Below are 14,076 nucleotides of genomic sequence, written 5' to 3'. Positions count from 1 at the left end.
CAGAAGAATTTGTTATATAATGAGCCATATGCTGGAATATATTGTGTAAATAAATTGTTATTATTTGTATTGTGCAGTTCTTTGCCTTGGACTTATTTTTGTGTCATTTTTTTGCTAGCAGGATTGATGTGATATTTCCAAAACACCAGTATCTTGCTGTCTTTCCAGCCAATCACAGATACTTTCACTGGCTCCAATTTTTCCCTCCTTTTGTCTTAAATAAGCATTCATTTTTTTCTTTTTAAATTTGAAATATGGGTGATAGCAGCACGTATATAGTGGCTAGGCTGTCTAAGCCGGTAGGAAAACTTCAGCTTCAGCAAGCACTGGGTGGTAACTAACTTGTATTTGTTATGTGCACGGGATTGCCACTGAAATGAATGAAATGCTATATCGCTAATAATCTGTGACTGAGTTGGTAGCCAGGAGATGTAAAAATTATGTGTGGAAAGAGCATTCAGTTTTCTGACATACCAGATTTACCAATGAGTTATTTTTAGTAAACTCATTTTTTTTATGAGGCAAAATAACGTACAGTTTTATTTGCTGTAAGGACAAATCATCACTGCGCGTAGGTGCAGTTCATATTGCTTACATTATACTATTAATATTAACATTGGGGAACCCCCCTTCCCATCACAGGTTCCTCCAGAAGTTTTACTTTTGCGTTTTAGGCTGTATTTCTGCTTATGGGCTTCTCATGTTTCAAAATTGGCAGATGAATTGAAAGCCATCAGAGACTGAAATTTTCATCATGACCTTTGAAATATGTGGTATGAAAGGTGTTTACACATGCTTAGAGCTAGAGTTTGACCCTAAAAACTTTATTGGTAGTAGAATAGTAATAAAATTAACTTTCAGACTAATTAGATGCTGTGCTGCACTTCAAGGTTCAGGCCAGAAATTCTGATCAAGGTGATTGTAGCCATAAATGTTCCTTGAATGGTGTATCAGGAAACGTGTTACCTAGAGCCACCTCATATGTAACTTTATATGTTATGGGAACCCGCCCAGCTTTCTTAGGCCGTTGTATTTCTGCAGCACTTCATTTTATGGTTCCTGGTATAGAAAGGGAACAAGAATTTTCTATTATGAGTCTAAGTCGTTTGAGTTTGACGAACAGAAGGTACTATGGAATATAGCTGCAGTCATTTGCAGGTAGTTATAGATTTTCTGCCTGCATGGGCGGTATGACTGATAATCTTCTTTATTAGGCATGTACTTTTCAAATTTCTGAAGTAATTTGAGATATAATACTGCAGGCAATATTAGGCTAATGAAGTAACCAAGATTATGTTCTTATTAGGCCTGATTGGGATAATAATGTTAGGATTATTATTTCTGTTGCATCCTGTCTTTGCCCTCCAAAACAAAGCATAAGTAAATACCTCTTACGTACATACAGCAGCAGTGCTTAGAAATCTGATTATCTTAATTTCCATTGTCCTGACTCTATTGGTAAAGCCTGGTCATTGTTAGAAGTTGGATTATTTCTCCAATTATATATTTATACCGTTATTTTTCTCATCTCCTTCCTCACAGTCTGTGCACTGTCTATCTTATGTTGTAAGTTGTAAATATAGTAGTGTGGGAACCACACATATTTTTTCACTTACATACCTGAAGTTCATATTGATTGTAGACATAGCTAAATAAGTTATGTAGTCTATCTTCCATGTACTTTGACTGCAAGAAAAAATAATCTATAATGATAAAGCCATTTTTCACTGCAGCATATAGACAGGAAGAAGTATTTCCACATAATGTAAGAAGCCAAAATTGATGCTTGCTTTTATATACAATGTGCATTGAGCAATGCTTGACCTTTTCTTTGCCTTGGCCTCAGATTCCTATCTGTTTGCAGAGGATGCAACTGTTCAAAAGGCTTTGTTTCACTCTGCAGCAGTACTATTCAACTTTCATTTACTCCTCTTTATTCATTTACTCCATCAGCTCCTACTCTTTTTGAAGATTATTTTTGAATTTAGATTTTTGGCCAAAAGAAATGGTAAGGAGGAGTTTTTGTAAAGCTTTTTGTTTTCCCTGTTCTTCCGACCTTATTCTAAGTCTTCCTGTTTCCCACTGTATCAGATTTGCTAACTGACTTTTCAGTTGGTATATATATGCTTCTGTCATTCTATGTGAATTTTGTTTGTAATGCTGAGAAGGCTAATGTAAGCTTTGTAAGTTCAAGCTTCTAAGCCTATGGTTCAAGAGAGCCAACTAAAGAGATGAGCTGAATTCTTAGCTACACACAAAGAAAAGAGTATTACTTGATTGCAAAGGCTTTAAATCAATGATTGTCAGCAGCAGTGGATAATATGCTCTGATATGATATGGTTTGCTTCTGATTCTGAAGTTTAAAAGTTACTTCTACCCTGGTAAAAACAATAGCACTCTAGTGACTGTTTTCTTGAGTTTTTACAGACAAGTTGAAATAAACTGACAATTATTTCTTGCCTTTTTTTTCATTAGACATTTCATTTGGAGGTCAGAATAGGGATACAAAAACAAGTCCAGGCACTAACACATCTTCTTTATACAAATCTTCCTTGTTACAAGTGTGAATGATCCTAATGGTGTGCTTCGCATTCAGGGTGCTTCCCTGCCTCCATTCTCCTTGCTGTCTAATACCCAAGGGCACATGGGTGAAGCAAAGACTTAGATTAGTATCTTGCCTGTGGAGAGCTCCAGCTCCTGCAGATTTTAGCACTCAGCAGGTTTGGATGCTCATGTCAGGGAGGCTTATCCTGGCCTCTGGTGTAAACTGATTAGTTTGGTTTTTCGTCACAGAAGTGCATTTCCTCCTTCCCCTTTACACTGTTTGAAGTAGCACACCTGAAGCACCTTGCACTGCTGTCAGCCAGACAACAGTGAAGTGAAATATTGTATAGTTCTGCATTGTCTGGAAAAAGGGATATGGGAGCAGCAGCAAACTGTAGGGTACTCTAGCTATAAGAGGTAGTTTTATGTAGGTGGTAGAGAAGTTGCCTTTGAGAAATTGGGTTGTATTGTTGTTCTGCCATGGACTCTGTTAGTGATGTTTTTTGTTGTAGTGTGTACAACTGTGGAATGTTTTTGAACGTACCTTTCTCAGGGAATTTTGAGCTCTGTGAAATGAATATTACTGTATACTGATTGGATATTAATATTTATGTAGAAGTGTCTGAACTGCTTCCAGGAAAAGGACATAATTAAAATTTAACAAGAGCCCGTTTATATATTTCAGTAGATCTAGTCTGATGGTTTGTTGCTGTGGGAGATCTTGTTTGCCCTTCCCTTCCTTTCTTCTGTCTGTTCCTGCTCTTGCACTGGCTCTGTCTGACAGCATGATACTTGATTTCGGTTCGGTAAAATGGCAGAAAGTTTGTTTGTTTGTTTGTTTTGTATGCTTAGCTGGATTAGCGTGTTCGGTATACTGTGCAGTCAGATGAGTGACAGAGCTAATCGAAGGCCAAGAATGGGAGTGTACGATCAAGGGTGAGAGTTAGAAATGGAGATCAAGACCTCCCCTTTGGGTGGCAGTAGTAGTAGTCTTGTTCATCAGCTCAACCTAACTGTGATTCTGTCCTTAGAGATGTATCTCACTGTCATAAAGTGGAGTAAGCTGCTATATGCTCAGTTTGAGACGGAACAGTTTATGTGCACTCATTTCTGAATGTGATATGGTATATGCTACATATATATGATGTGATGAGAATCACCAGCTCCATAGCTGAAAGAGTTTCTCATGGTGTGGACTGCAGGAGGAGGAAGGGAAGAAAGAAAAGTGAAAGTTCAGAAACTATCAAGTATTGATGTATTTCTTTAAAACCTCCTTCAGAGTAGTTATGTGCAATATAGGTCATATTACTACTTGGAGGATATCCTTTGTCATTGCTGTCAGACTGGATACCTGTTACATCTTACATATTGAGCATCAGATGTTATACAGTTGTTCACTTCGTAGTCTTCTCCAGGACAGCCTTTCTACCATGCACTAATGCAGGATATCACTGCCCATTTCCTGTTTGATGTAAAATAATAATATATATATATATATATATATATATATATATATATATCTCCAGCACTCTTTGGTGATGACCGTCTTTGTAGTCTGCTCCAAGTTTTGTTTAGTGTCTGATGCAGTGTGTGGTGCTATCTCTGATGATCTCCCTGCAAAAAATAGTTCAACATGTTTTAATACACATAGTATCACGGAGTGGTTGAGATTGGAAGGCACCTATGGAGATCATCTAGTCCAACCCCTCTGCTCAAGCAGGGTCACCTAGAGCACATTAGGCAGGATTGCATCCAGGTGGGTCTTGAATATCTCCAGAGGAGACTCCACAACCTCTCTGGGCAACTTGTTCCAGTGCTCCGGCACTCTCACAGTAAAAAAAAGTTTTTCCTTATATTCAGGTGGGTATGATCTGTTACTGTTCATGATGCTTGTCCAACTCTTAGCTCTCCTTTGTCTTGTGTGGCGTAGGACTGTGTTCTCCTTACAGTTTGATATTCTTCCCTATATAGCAGAGCATAAAGTGACACTCCAGGTCAGAGGCAAGCTTTTGTCCTACTGTGATCATCCAGGTTCAGCAAATTGCTTGATTCCAGTTAAACACTGTGGAAAATTAATAATTTAATGATTGTGTGAAAGTAAATTATGAGTCCTTTTCATGTAAAAATAACGTTTTTATAATATATTATTTTACCTTTAAGAGCTAAACTAATGATAACAGTGTGAAATTTCTTGTTACCCATTCCCCACCACCACCAATAAATAAATAAATAAAAATTCCCTGCCTTTTTGGCTAGTCAGAGATGTGTCTTAGACAGACTTCCTTTCTGGTTACTAGATTTGGAAATGGCAAGAGAGTTGGATTCCCCTATCCTAGAGAAAGGTTTTCATATTCGCTTCCATTAGCAAATGTATCTTAACTTTTTTATTGCTAGCCTTTTATTAACGGACACATCGGTAATGCTTCTTTACAGCTACCTTAAAAGAGACCAGGAACAGTTTTGATAAGAAGTTTGCAGGGCTTAGCTATGATAAATAGATGAGGGAGAATTTAATATGGCATAGGCTTGGAAGAAAGCAATGTTAAAAAAAGAAATGACAATCATGGTAGCATTAGAAAAAGCTCTAGGCATTGTTGAGGATGTTTCCCGTGTTTGCATTCTCTCCATTCACTTGAAGATTAAAAAACCCTCTGCTTTTCTGTACCATTTTAAGCTTTGCTGTATGTAGACAGCAAAGTAAGGTTGTTAAATAGAAAAATGAATGGTTTTGTATGTCTGAAAATTTTAGGTTGTATTTTGTCTTACTAGGACTTTTTAATTATTATTTTCTTGTATGTCATCTTTCAACCTTAAGAGTTAATTTGTGTTATATAGCGAACCTAAATGAGACCTGTCGTGCTACGGATGGCCAAGACGCCCCTTTGGGTCAAAAGGCAATCGTAAGCCTGTGATAAATCTCACACTTGCCAAGTTTAAAGGCAAAAGAATTTTATTTTTGTACCAGACTTAATCCCTACACATTTGTGATGGCTGAGACTGTTAAGTGTGGCCTTTGTAGCATTTGCAAGGACTTTACAGTTACGCCCTTTTTCTTTTTCTTCTTTTTTTCTCTTTGATGGGTTGAAATATGCTGCTGATAACACTGTAGAGCTGACTTTACAATAAAAAGTGAAATAAAAATAATTCCCGCATACCTGCCTGACTATTCAGGTGTCAGTCCAGTGAAATGAGTTCTAATGCCTGTGTGAAGTGGTAGGAGTATTGGGCTCAATGGCTGGTTGGGCCATCATCAGGAATAGATCTTCAAGAATAGGAGTGTAGCGTGGTATGCCGTATGCTACTGACTAAATGATCTTCCTGTAGTTAAACAAGAAACAACATTGTGTATATTACTTCAATGTAAATGTTTCCTTTATGGCAATTACTGCTACAGAAGCAGTTGGGGGTGGAGGGATGGTGACCATACCAGCCTGATACATTTTGGCAGTCATCCAGAAAATGATTATACTTGTGGACTGTAAACAGACTACTGCAGGAACTGATAAAAAGAGGTGTTGGAGAAGTAATGACATTCAGAAGCTTCAAAAGACAAAACATTCTCCATCATTTGTGGAAAAGGGAAAATTTTCCATACTTTCCTTGCTCTTCTTCCTTATTCTGATCAATGAAAGAAACAGTTTTGCAGGTGTTGCTCTGTAAGCTGGTTGTGAAGGAGCTAGCTAGTAATGAAAAAATAGTACATTTCCTTTGTACAAGATTTTTAACTTTTCGTGACTGAAGGGTTTTCTGTGAGCTACTTGAGATTTAAAGCATATAAATATATTTGCGTAGCTCACTGTTGCTTTTTAGCTGAGCATGGAGATGCTGTGAACATGGTGTCCAATCATCCGATTTAGCTTTTTTACAGACAAATTTTCCTATAGCAGTTCAAAAACTAAAGTAAGTACAACTTGTGTCAACATTTGTTTATTTTTCACTATGTTCTGTTGAAGTTTGTCAAGAGTCTGCACACAGAACAATATTTTAACTAGTATGTTAATTCATACTTAACCAATGGACATATGAAGTAGAGTGATGTACAAATTTAGCCTACAGCTGAATGACAGAAAAAAAATGTTAACATGCAACATTGAGACCTTAAATGATTTCTTACCTGCTGAAGATGATGACATATTTAAAATAATAAACTTCCCTTTTTTGCTGCAGGAAGTTTCTTATATTATTCTATGTCTAAGTTAGCAAATAACATGGCTCCATAACAGTAAATTTATAGAGGGAAACAGCTGGTACTCGGCACCCAGTGTCATCCTGTAATTATTTCAGGGGATGTTGCTTTGGACTAGCTCTAATCTGGTTTTGTGGACTGAATGCCTGTTTGCAGTTGGAATGTATCTTTCGTCATAGAGTGCTCAGCGATGTGGACTGGACCATAAAGAGTAGGGAAAACTGAGAGATTCACTTTGAAAGCAAATTTCTTTCTTAAACTCAAATGCTTATATACATACAGTGTTATTACAGTGCCTACTGTAGCAAGTTGTAGGGTTGTAGTGTCCTTGGACATTGCTGGAGTACACGAGTTGTGAATTTTCTGAGATTGTTGATTGTTCTGTTTTTCCCTTTCCCTTTCCCTTTCCCTTTCCCTTAATAGAGCATAATCTTAGTTTGGAAGAAAAGTGGGCAAGTTGAAAAATACTGAAACAACATAAACAAAACATCAAAGCCCAAAGGCATAGATACACACTTAAGATCAGTAATAGTTACTAGAGGTAGTGTTGGGATTGTTAGGATCTGACTGAGCAATGCATTTCAACATATGCATATTATGGGAAGTGTCGTAATTACTTGCATAGAAATTTTACGTGCTATAAAGTTATGATCATTAGAATACTTAGCTATTTTATTACAGAATTTATTTCCTATCTTTCTTCTGTCATAGGAACCCATTATACAATGACAAATGGAGGAAGTATCAACAGTTCAACACATTTATTGGACCTTCTGGATGAACCAATTCCTGGAGTAGGAACGTATGATGATTTCCATACCATTGACTGGGTTCGAGAGAAGTGCAAAGACAGAGAAAGGCATAGACGGGTACTTGAGATAAATAACAATACTTGAAGATTTTGTTGTTGTTGATATTGGGATTAAGGTCTGATCTAGTAACATAAAAGTATGTGAATACTTTAAAATTTGTTAGTAGTTACATCAGATAGAGCTACTGTAATGCTGTAAAGAAGAAGCGCTGTTTCATTGTTATCTGCAGTCTTGTGACAGTATTATAAATCGGAAAGGAAACGGTATTAGAGTGCAAATAAATTTCTTTCCTCAAAATGACACTTTTACAATACTGTCTTTTTTTGCAATACAGATATATTTAAGACTATTTTTTCAGCAGATGTGTTTGGAGCAATACAGTAGTGTTTATGGTGCTTTTTCTTGCATAGGAAAATGGACACTGATATATGTCTCTTTTATACTGACACAAGTACATCTAGAGTACTGCTACATATATACACTTATACTGATATACATACATTAAAAAAATAGTAGTCTCAGTAGTATGGAAGCATCCTTTATACTTTGCCATCACACAACTTGCTTTTTCATCTATCTCCTTGTTTCTTCAGAAGACCCTTTAAGGTTCAGGCTATTCACCTTTATCAGTGTGTTCTGCTGTGAGTTCTTTCATGAACTGAACTTCAGTTCTTTTGTTCAGTAATCTACTAGATACTGTCATTCATGTTATGGACTTAATAGCATTTTAGGAGAGAATATGCTATTTGAGAGCTTTACTGCCAAATTTTTGTAGTACTCACGTTAATTTACCTTAAAGAAAGCCTGCTTTGGAGATGTGAAGATACGGTTCTCCTAAGATCTCTTTAACTGGCAAAAGTAGTGGTTAGAAGAGAATGTTAATTGGATCTCAAGCATTAGAGTACTGCCTTGATTGTTTGAAGGGCTTCATGTGCAGTATAGTATAGTTGGTTGAGTAACTTATTATTTTGCCTTCTTTCGAAATGGCAAATGTAAACTTCCTGGAAGCAAATGTAGGGTGTATAAACTGATTTAATCTGCCATGGTTTAAAAATCTTACAGTAATTTAAAAAGGAAAACAGATCAATTCAGTTTTACTCCTTTTTTTCCCCTTTTTTTTCTTTTTTCCCCCAGAGGAAGAGATTCACTTGTGCAGTGAATCTGAGAACACATGTATTTTGACTGAATAGTTTTTCTGACGGGATATTTTCCATATGATACTTAGTTTCATAATTTGATTTCTAATATGTGGTAATTGCAACAACTCATCTTTACACTGCAAATGTATAGGTTAATACGTAGTGGATGTGCCTGACCAAATGCCGGCAAGTGCGCACACCTGGAGATAAGTGATCTTCTCAGGACTGACAGCTGTTCTTCATTTTAAAATTTGAAACCAGAAAAGTCAGAACAGACAATCTGCATGAGTTTATAGTCATAGAACGTGGGAGAACATCTAGCCACTTAATCAGAGATTTAGAAAGAAAAGAGTGAGTGCTAGTTTATGCTGTTATTGAAAGACATGCTACTGTAGAAAAACATAGGATTTTATTTTAAAAAATGAGAATCTAATGAATGTAAAATAAATATATTTGCTCTAGGGAAGTTATCTTTTTCTAGAACTTCTTGCCCAGTATTCTGCTTTCTTGTTTTTTCCTGTTTATTGCACACACTTTCTTTCTGCTCTTAAGTAATGAAAATACCACAAGACTAGGATGCAGTTTTATAGTGAAGGCTTAATCATAAAACAAATTATGCACAAATTTCAGCTAAGCTCATACACTAAAGTAAATGAGACTAAAATAAGAATGAATTTTATCAGAACAGTGTTTTATCATTGGTAACAGTTAACTAGAAGTATTAGCAGGCAGTTGTCCACTTCTATGTTTAGACTTAAAAACACACATGAATATTTACATAAATGTGTATTTGAAATATAAATGTTTAAATTTGAATCATGTGGAGTAGTTTACTTCCAGCTTGGCTCTTTTATTATACATTTAGTAGTTGTTGTATAAAAATGACCTTTTGGCCATTTATTTCAGGGTCAACATAATAAAAATCATTTAAGATTTAGAAGAAAAAGTATTAATTTTACAATTACGTTTTTAGATGCCCATCTTACAGAGTATGCAGAGTATCTAAAGTGTGCATTTTCTGTTCTTTAATTCTTTAAGCAAATTTCCCTGTCCTCTGTCAGTTATTTGATGTCTGAATAATCAGGCTTGAATTGGGTTTGTAAAGCAGTTATCCTGGAAGAATGTTTATAGTTTAGAGATAGGAGGTATTTGCCTACAGCTTGCATCGTGCAGTTTGTATCCTGTATTTATTTTTTCCTTCTATTTGTATTACAGGAATGCATTCAAACATAGATTATGATTTGTCTTTGCAGATTAACAGCAAGAAGAAAGAATCAGCATGGGAGATGACAAAGAGTTTGTATGATGCATGGTCAGGATGGCTCGTAGTCACTCTAACTGGTTTGGCATCAGGTAAATAAAAATAGAGATATCTTTGTCGTCTTCGTTAGCATGTGTAGTTACTGTGACTTTCATTCATATGTTATCTGCCAGCCTGGATGAGAACTGGCTCAAGCTACTAATATTATTTCACGAGGGAAGAAAAAAGAGGGATTACCTTGATTTACAGACTTCAGAGTTTTGGGGGAGGGTTTACTGATCAAATGGAAGACATCCATTTCCCACTGGTAGCAATGAGAGTTTGTTCAAGTAAACTAATAAACTACCAGTGTCCCTTAATCTTGTCACTGAGATGGTGGTTCTTCCTTGTCCGTTAAACTTTACTTTTCTCCCATAAGTTTTCTTTCAAAAATCTCTGTGTTAATTGATTGTACTTGATGTTTTTCTGCTGCAGACTTGTTTTTTTCTTGCTCGGAACCTTACTAAGTCTGTCACATTATTTCAAAAAGTAACTGGCATAAGTGTAGTTTCAGTAAACAGACTTGCTTGTAAAGCACATGTGAGCAAATACGTGAGCAATACATGAGCAAAATCTAGCTATATGTTTATGTCCATCTTTGTAGAGATTGCTATACAAAAAGTATTAGCTGTAAGAATTAGTGTTCACTGGCCTTTCGTTCAACTTTATCTTTTTTTAAAAAATATTTTTAGGATGGGTTGTACAACTAGAAGCATAATTGTGGCCCTGCTGTGATGCAGTGCCACTTTCTATAAACATGTTTTGGACTGATAAAATATTCAGAAGTGAAAAGTCACAAATTTTTGTGCCCATTTTGTCCAAACAAGTATCTCAAACAGAGAATTAGATTAAATTCTAGGTAAAGTGGATTCGTGAGAGATTGGTTGTGCCTGTTAGAGGCATGATAAACGTAAAATTACCACTCAGATAAATACATAATTGCTTTCACAAATCACATATGAATTAATACGTATGCAAAGTATATATGGCATGTGTTTATATACTTATGCATGCACAAATTAGGAGCGTATAATTACTGGAAATTGCCTGTAATAATTCTGGTGGAAAAGTGCAATATCCATTGTCTAAATTTACTTTTTTCCCTCAAAGCTGCAATGTATATTAAAATTGCTCTACTGTGCTTCGTAACAACACATTGCTATCAAATTGTGTTCATCAGACTCTTCAGGTTTTTCAGTTTCCTAACTTTCTGTTAGTGAAACAGGTTTGACAGTTTCACTACTGTACGTGTATGATGAATCTTGAAGGGATGCAACCTTGATTTCAGTTACCATGAGATTTTGTATATGTGTTTTACTCATTCATATCAGCATAATTTGTTTGAAGTTATGTTCTAATAAAATATTGCTGTACAGTTCGATTATTCTATTTAATTGGCAATGATCTCAAACTGAGGCTTTACCAAGGTTAGTGAAGGTAAATTAGAGGTAATTCTCTAATACTAGTGTAAACAAGTAAGTTCGGTGACTGTCTATTGACAGCAAAGTCTAGTAGTGATTAATACCTTAAAAATAGGAAACTATAACTAACAGTTGTTCATGGTCAGAAAAATTTTGACTTCAGATGTAACTTTTCGGTATACTGCTACCGTGAATAAGTATCTTGCTTTTGTAAACTAACGATTTTTCTTTTAATTCTTTGAAGTGATCTCCTAAGTAATGCCCATTTTTCAGTGACTCTTTCAGAAAGTTTTCAACATGCAATTACAAAACAGAATTCATCTTAAACTTTGAGTTCAAGAAGTTCTTAGCATCTATAATGCCTGTAACCTTTAGCAGGAATTTTGTGTGCCTGACATGTTACAGAATTAGGCCATGTAGATTACTCTGAATGTCATCGGGTTTATCTGCTGTTTTATTTATGATGTTCTAAAACTATTTTTGGCAAAGTAACAATTGTCAAAATATGCTGTTTTGTACAAAATAGATTAGAATAGTTTGTGAATCCTCTTGAGGCGTGGTACGGTTTGTTTGTCGGAAGGTGTGTTGTCTTTTTCATCAGAAAAATATAACAATCCTATGGCTCTTGAGTTTCACTGGATTGTTGAAAAATGATGCTGAGGGGAGATGCATTTAACTTCAGAAATATGCACAGTTCTAGATTTTTCAGGAAAATGCTAATCTTGCCACATTGCAAATTGAGTATATGCTTGAAAATCACTAATATTTTAAATGCATATTTCTTTAGGATTTCTGTAATTTCAGGTTACATTAATTAACGCCACCACATTTCTTCATTTTAGCTGTGTTTTATTTCTGTTTCCCAGAATACTAATACAAAATCTTTTTGTACAACAGGGGCATTGGCAGGGTTAATAGACATAGCTGCTGATTGGATGACTGACTTAAAGGAAGGCATTTGCCTTAGTGCTTTGTGGTTTAACCATGAACAGTGTTGTTGGGGTTCAAATGAGACAACGTTTGAAGAGAGAGACAAATGTCCACAGTGGAAGACATGGGCAGAACTAATAATTGGTCAAGCAGAAGTAAGTATATACCCATTCGTTGATGGGCTTGCTCAACAACTCTGCTGATTGTAGAGGACACAGTCTTAAGGTTAGAGTACTGAATTGGGGCTATCTGCTCTGTTTTTAAGGATTTTGATTGATTAATTAGTAAAACCATAATAAATGTGCATTTATACACACTGCAAGAGGGCTTAGGGTGTTACCAGTGTAAAGAAGTTACAGGAACAGTATGGAATTGTTAATGAATGTGGGAATTTTTATTCTTGATTGTAACTATACAAAAAAGCCAAACGTAAGTGAAATTTGTGTTATCTTCTATAACTTGTTTTTATTTTTCTATGACAAAACTTTTTAATACAGAATATTTAACTTGGTATTTAGTATATTTAGCATCTAATAGCTATAAATATGCCTGTGCTATTGTTTTGTTTTGTTTTCTAATATGTAATGTTAGAAAATTTCTAACTTGGTGTAACAAAGGTTACAGGTACATATAACCTGAGGAAAAGGTGTCATGACTTGACACTTTTCAAATAAAACTGACACTCTAATTACTTAGTTATAATTTACTCTCCCAGGAAATGTATGTATAAGTGTACTTTTACAGTATAAGAGTGCATCCAGGCTACTTTTAAGTAGTAACTAAGTTCATACATCCGATTTATATTCTGACGTTTGGGGATTTTTGTTTTTTATAGGGTCCAGGTTCATACATAATGAACTACATAATGTACATTTTTTGGGCTTTGAGCTTTGCTTTCTTAGCAGTTTCTCTGGTGAAGGTGTTTGCTCCCTATGCCTGTGGCTCCGGGATACCTGAGGTGAGGTCTAAATAATATGTACATTATATAAGTGTTTCATATTAATAGAAAAGTTTCTGTTGCCTTAGATAGTCAGATGGAAAGGCAAGAGGGAAGACCCTGTGACTTTGATGAAACACATTAATATAGGTGTTAAAATGGAAATAATGTAATTGTGTCAAGCATAGCTGAAAAAAATACTTGACGTTTCAGAGGGTATCCTGAGTTTGTAGTTTTTTGCTGTGTGCTTTTTGCTGGACTACTTTTTCTGGAAATACTTAGCTTAGTATAAACTTCTGAAGAGCTTCTGAAGAGTGATTTCCTCCCCCTACCCTCCTCCTCCAACTTGCTCTGTAATTATAAGAGAGCAGTGATTCACTGACAGAATAGAGTCCTTTGTTACAACAGCTGATCTTTTGCTGTACTGTTTTTTCTTAAGTGACACAAACTGATAAACAGTCAACACATGAGATAAAATATTTGATATCCTTAAAAACTTTCTTTTAACAACTGTTTGTCTGCTACTACACACAATGGTGAAAAATCCTCCAAATTTAAAATCCTGGTGAGTCTCACTTTTCCAGTCTTTTTGTAAACATTTCTTCATATATTTGTGTTGTAGAAGTTGAAGGACAAATAAGAATAAATCCAGAGTAGTTCTGTACCTCTGTCCTAGGGGAGGTTTCATTCTAAATTGATCTCCAAATGTATTTAGCTAATCTTTACTTTCTGCACACAGTTGGACAGTATTTTATGTGCATCCTATTTTATAGCTTTGTTGTCCTTTGCTTTGATAGCTATATTGTT

At 35.5% G+C, this 14,076-nt stretch overlaps 1 protein-coding gene across 4 annotated transcripts in view; it reads left to right on the top strand.

The window, feature by feature from the left end:
* CLCN3 (Cl-/H+ antiporter 3) overlaps positions 1 to 14,076 on the top strand; it is a 64,580-nt gene that overhangs the window by 31,780 nt on the left and 18,724 nt on the right. For all 4 annotated transcript variants that reach the window (XM_085319844.1, XM_085319841.1, XM_085319842.1 and 1 more), the window contains exons 3-6: positions 7,442 to 7,599; positions 9,935 to 10,034; positions 12,300 to 12,487; positions 13,168 to 13,290. In XM_085319844.1, coding sequence (XP_085175970.1) covers positions 7,442 to 7,599; positions 9,935 to 10,034; positions 12,300 to 12,487; positions 13,168 to 13,290 — 569 coding nt within the window. The remainder of the gene's footprint in view (positions 1 to 7,441; positions 7,600 to 9,934; positions 10,035 to 12,299; positions 12,488 to 13,167; positions 13,291 to 14,076) is intronic.

The sequence above is a fragment of the Rhea americana genome, unplaced genomic scaffold, assembly GCF_003343005.1.
Source record: "Rhea americana isolate MKP2758 unplaced genomic scaffold, rheAme1 scaffold_60, whole genome shotgun sequence".
Classification (NCBI taxonomy): Eukaryota; Metazoa; Chordata; class Aves; order Rheiformes; family Rheidae; genus Rhea; species Rhea americana.
Note: the sequence above shows the minus strand (reverse complement) of the source record. Positions and strands in the feature narration are given on the sequence as shown.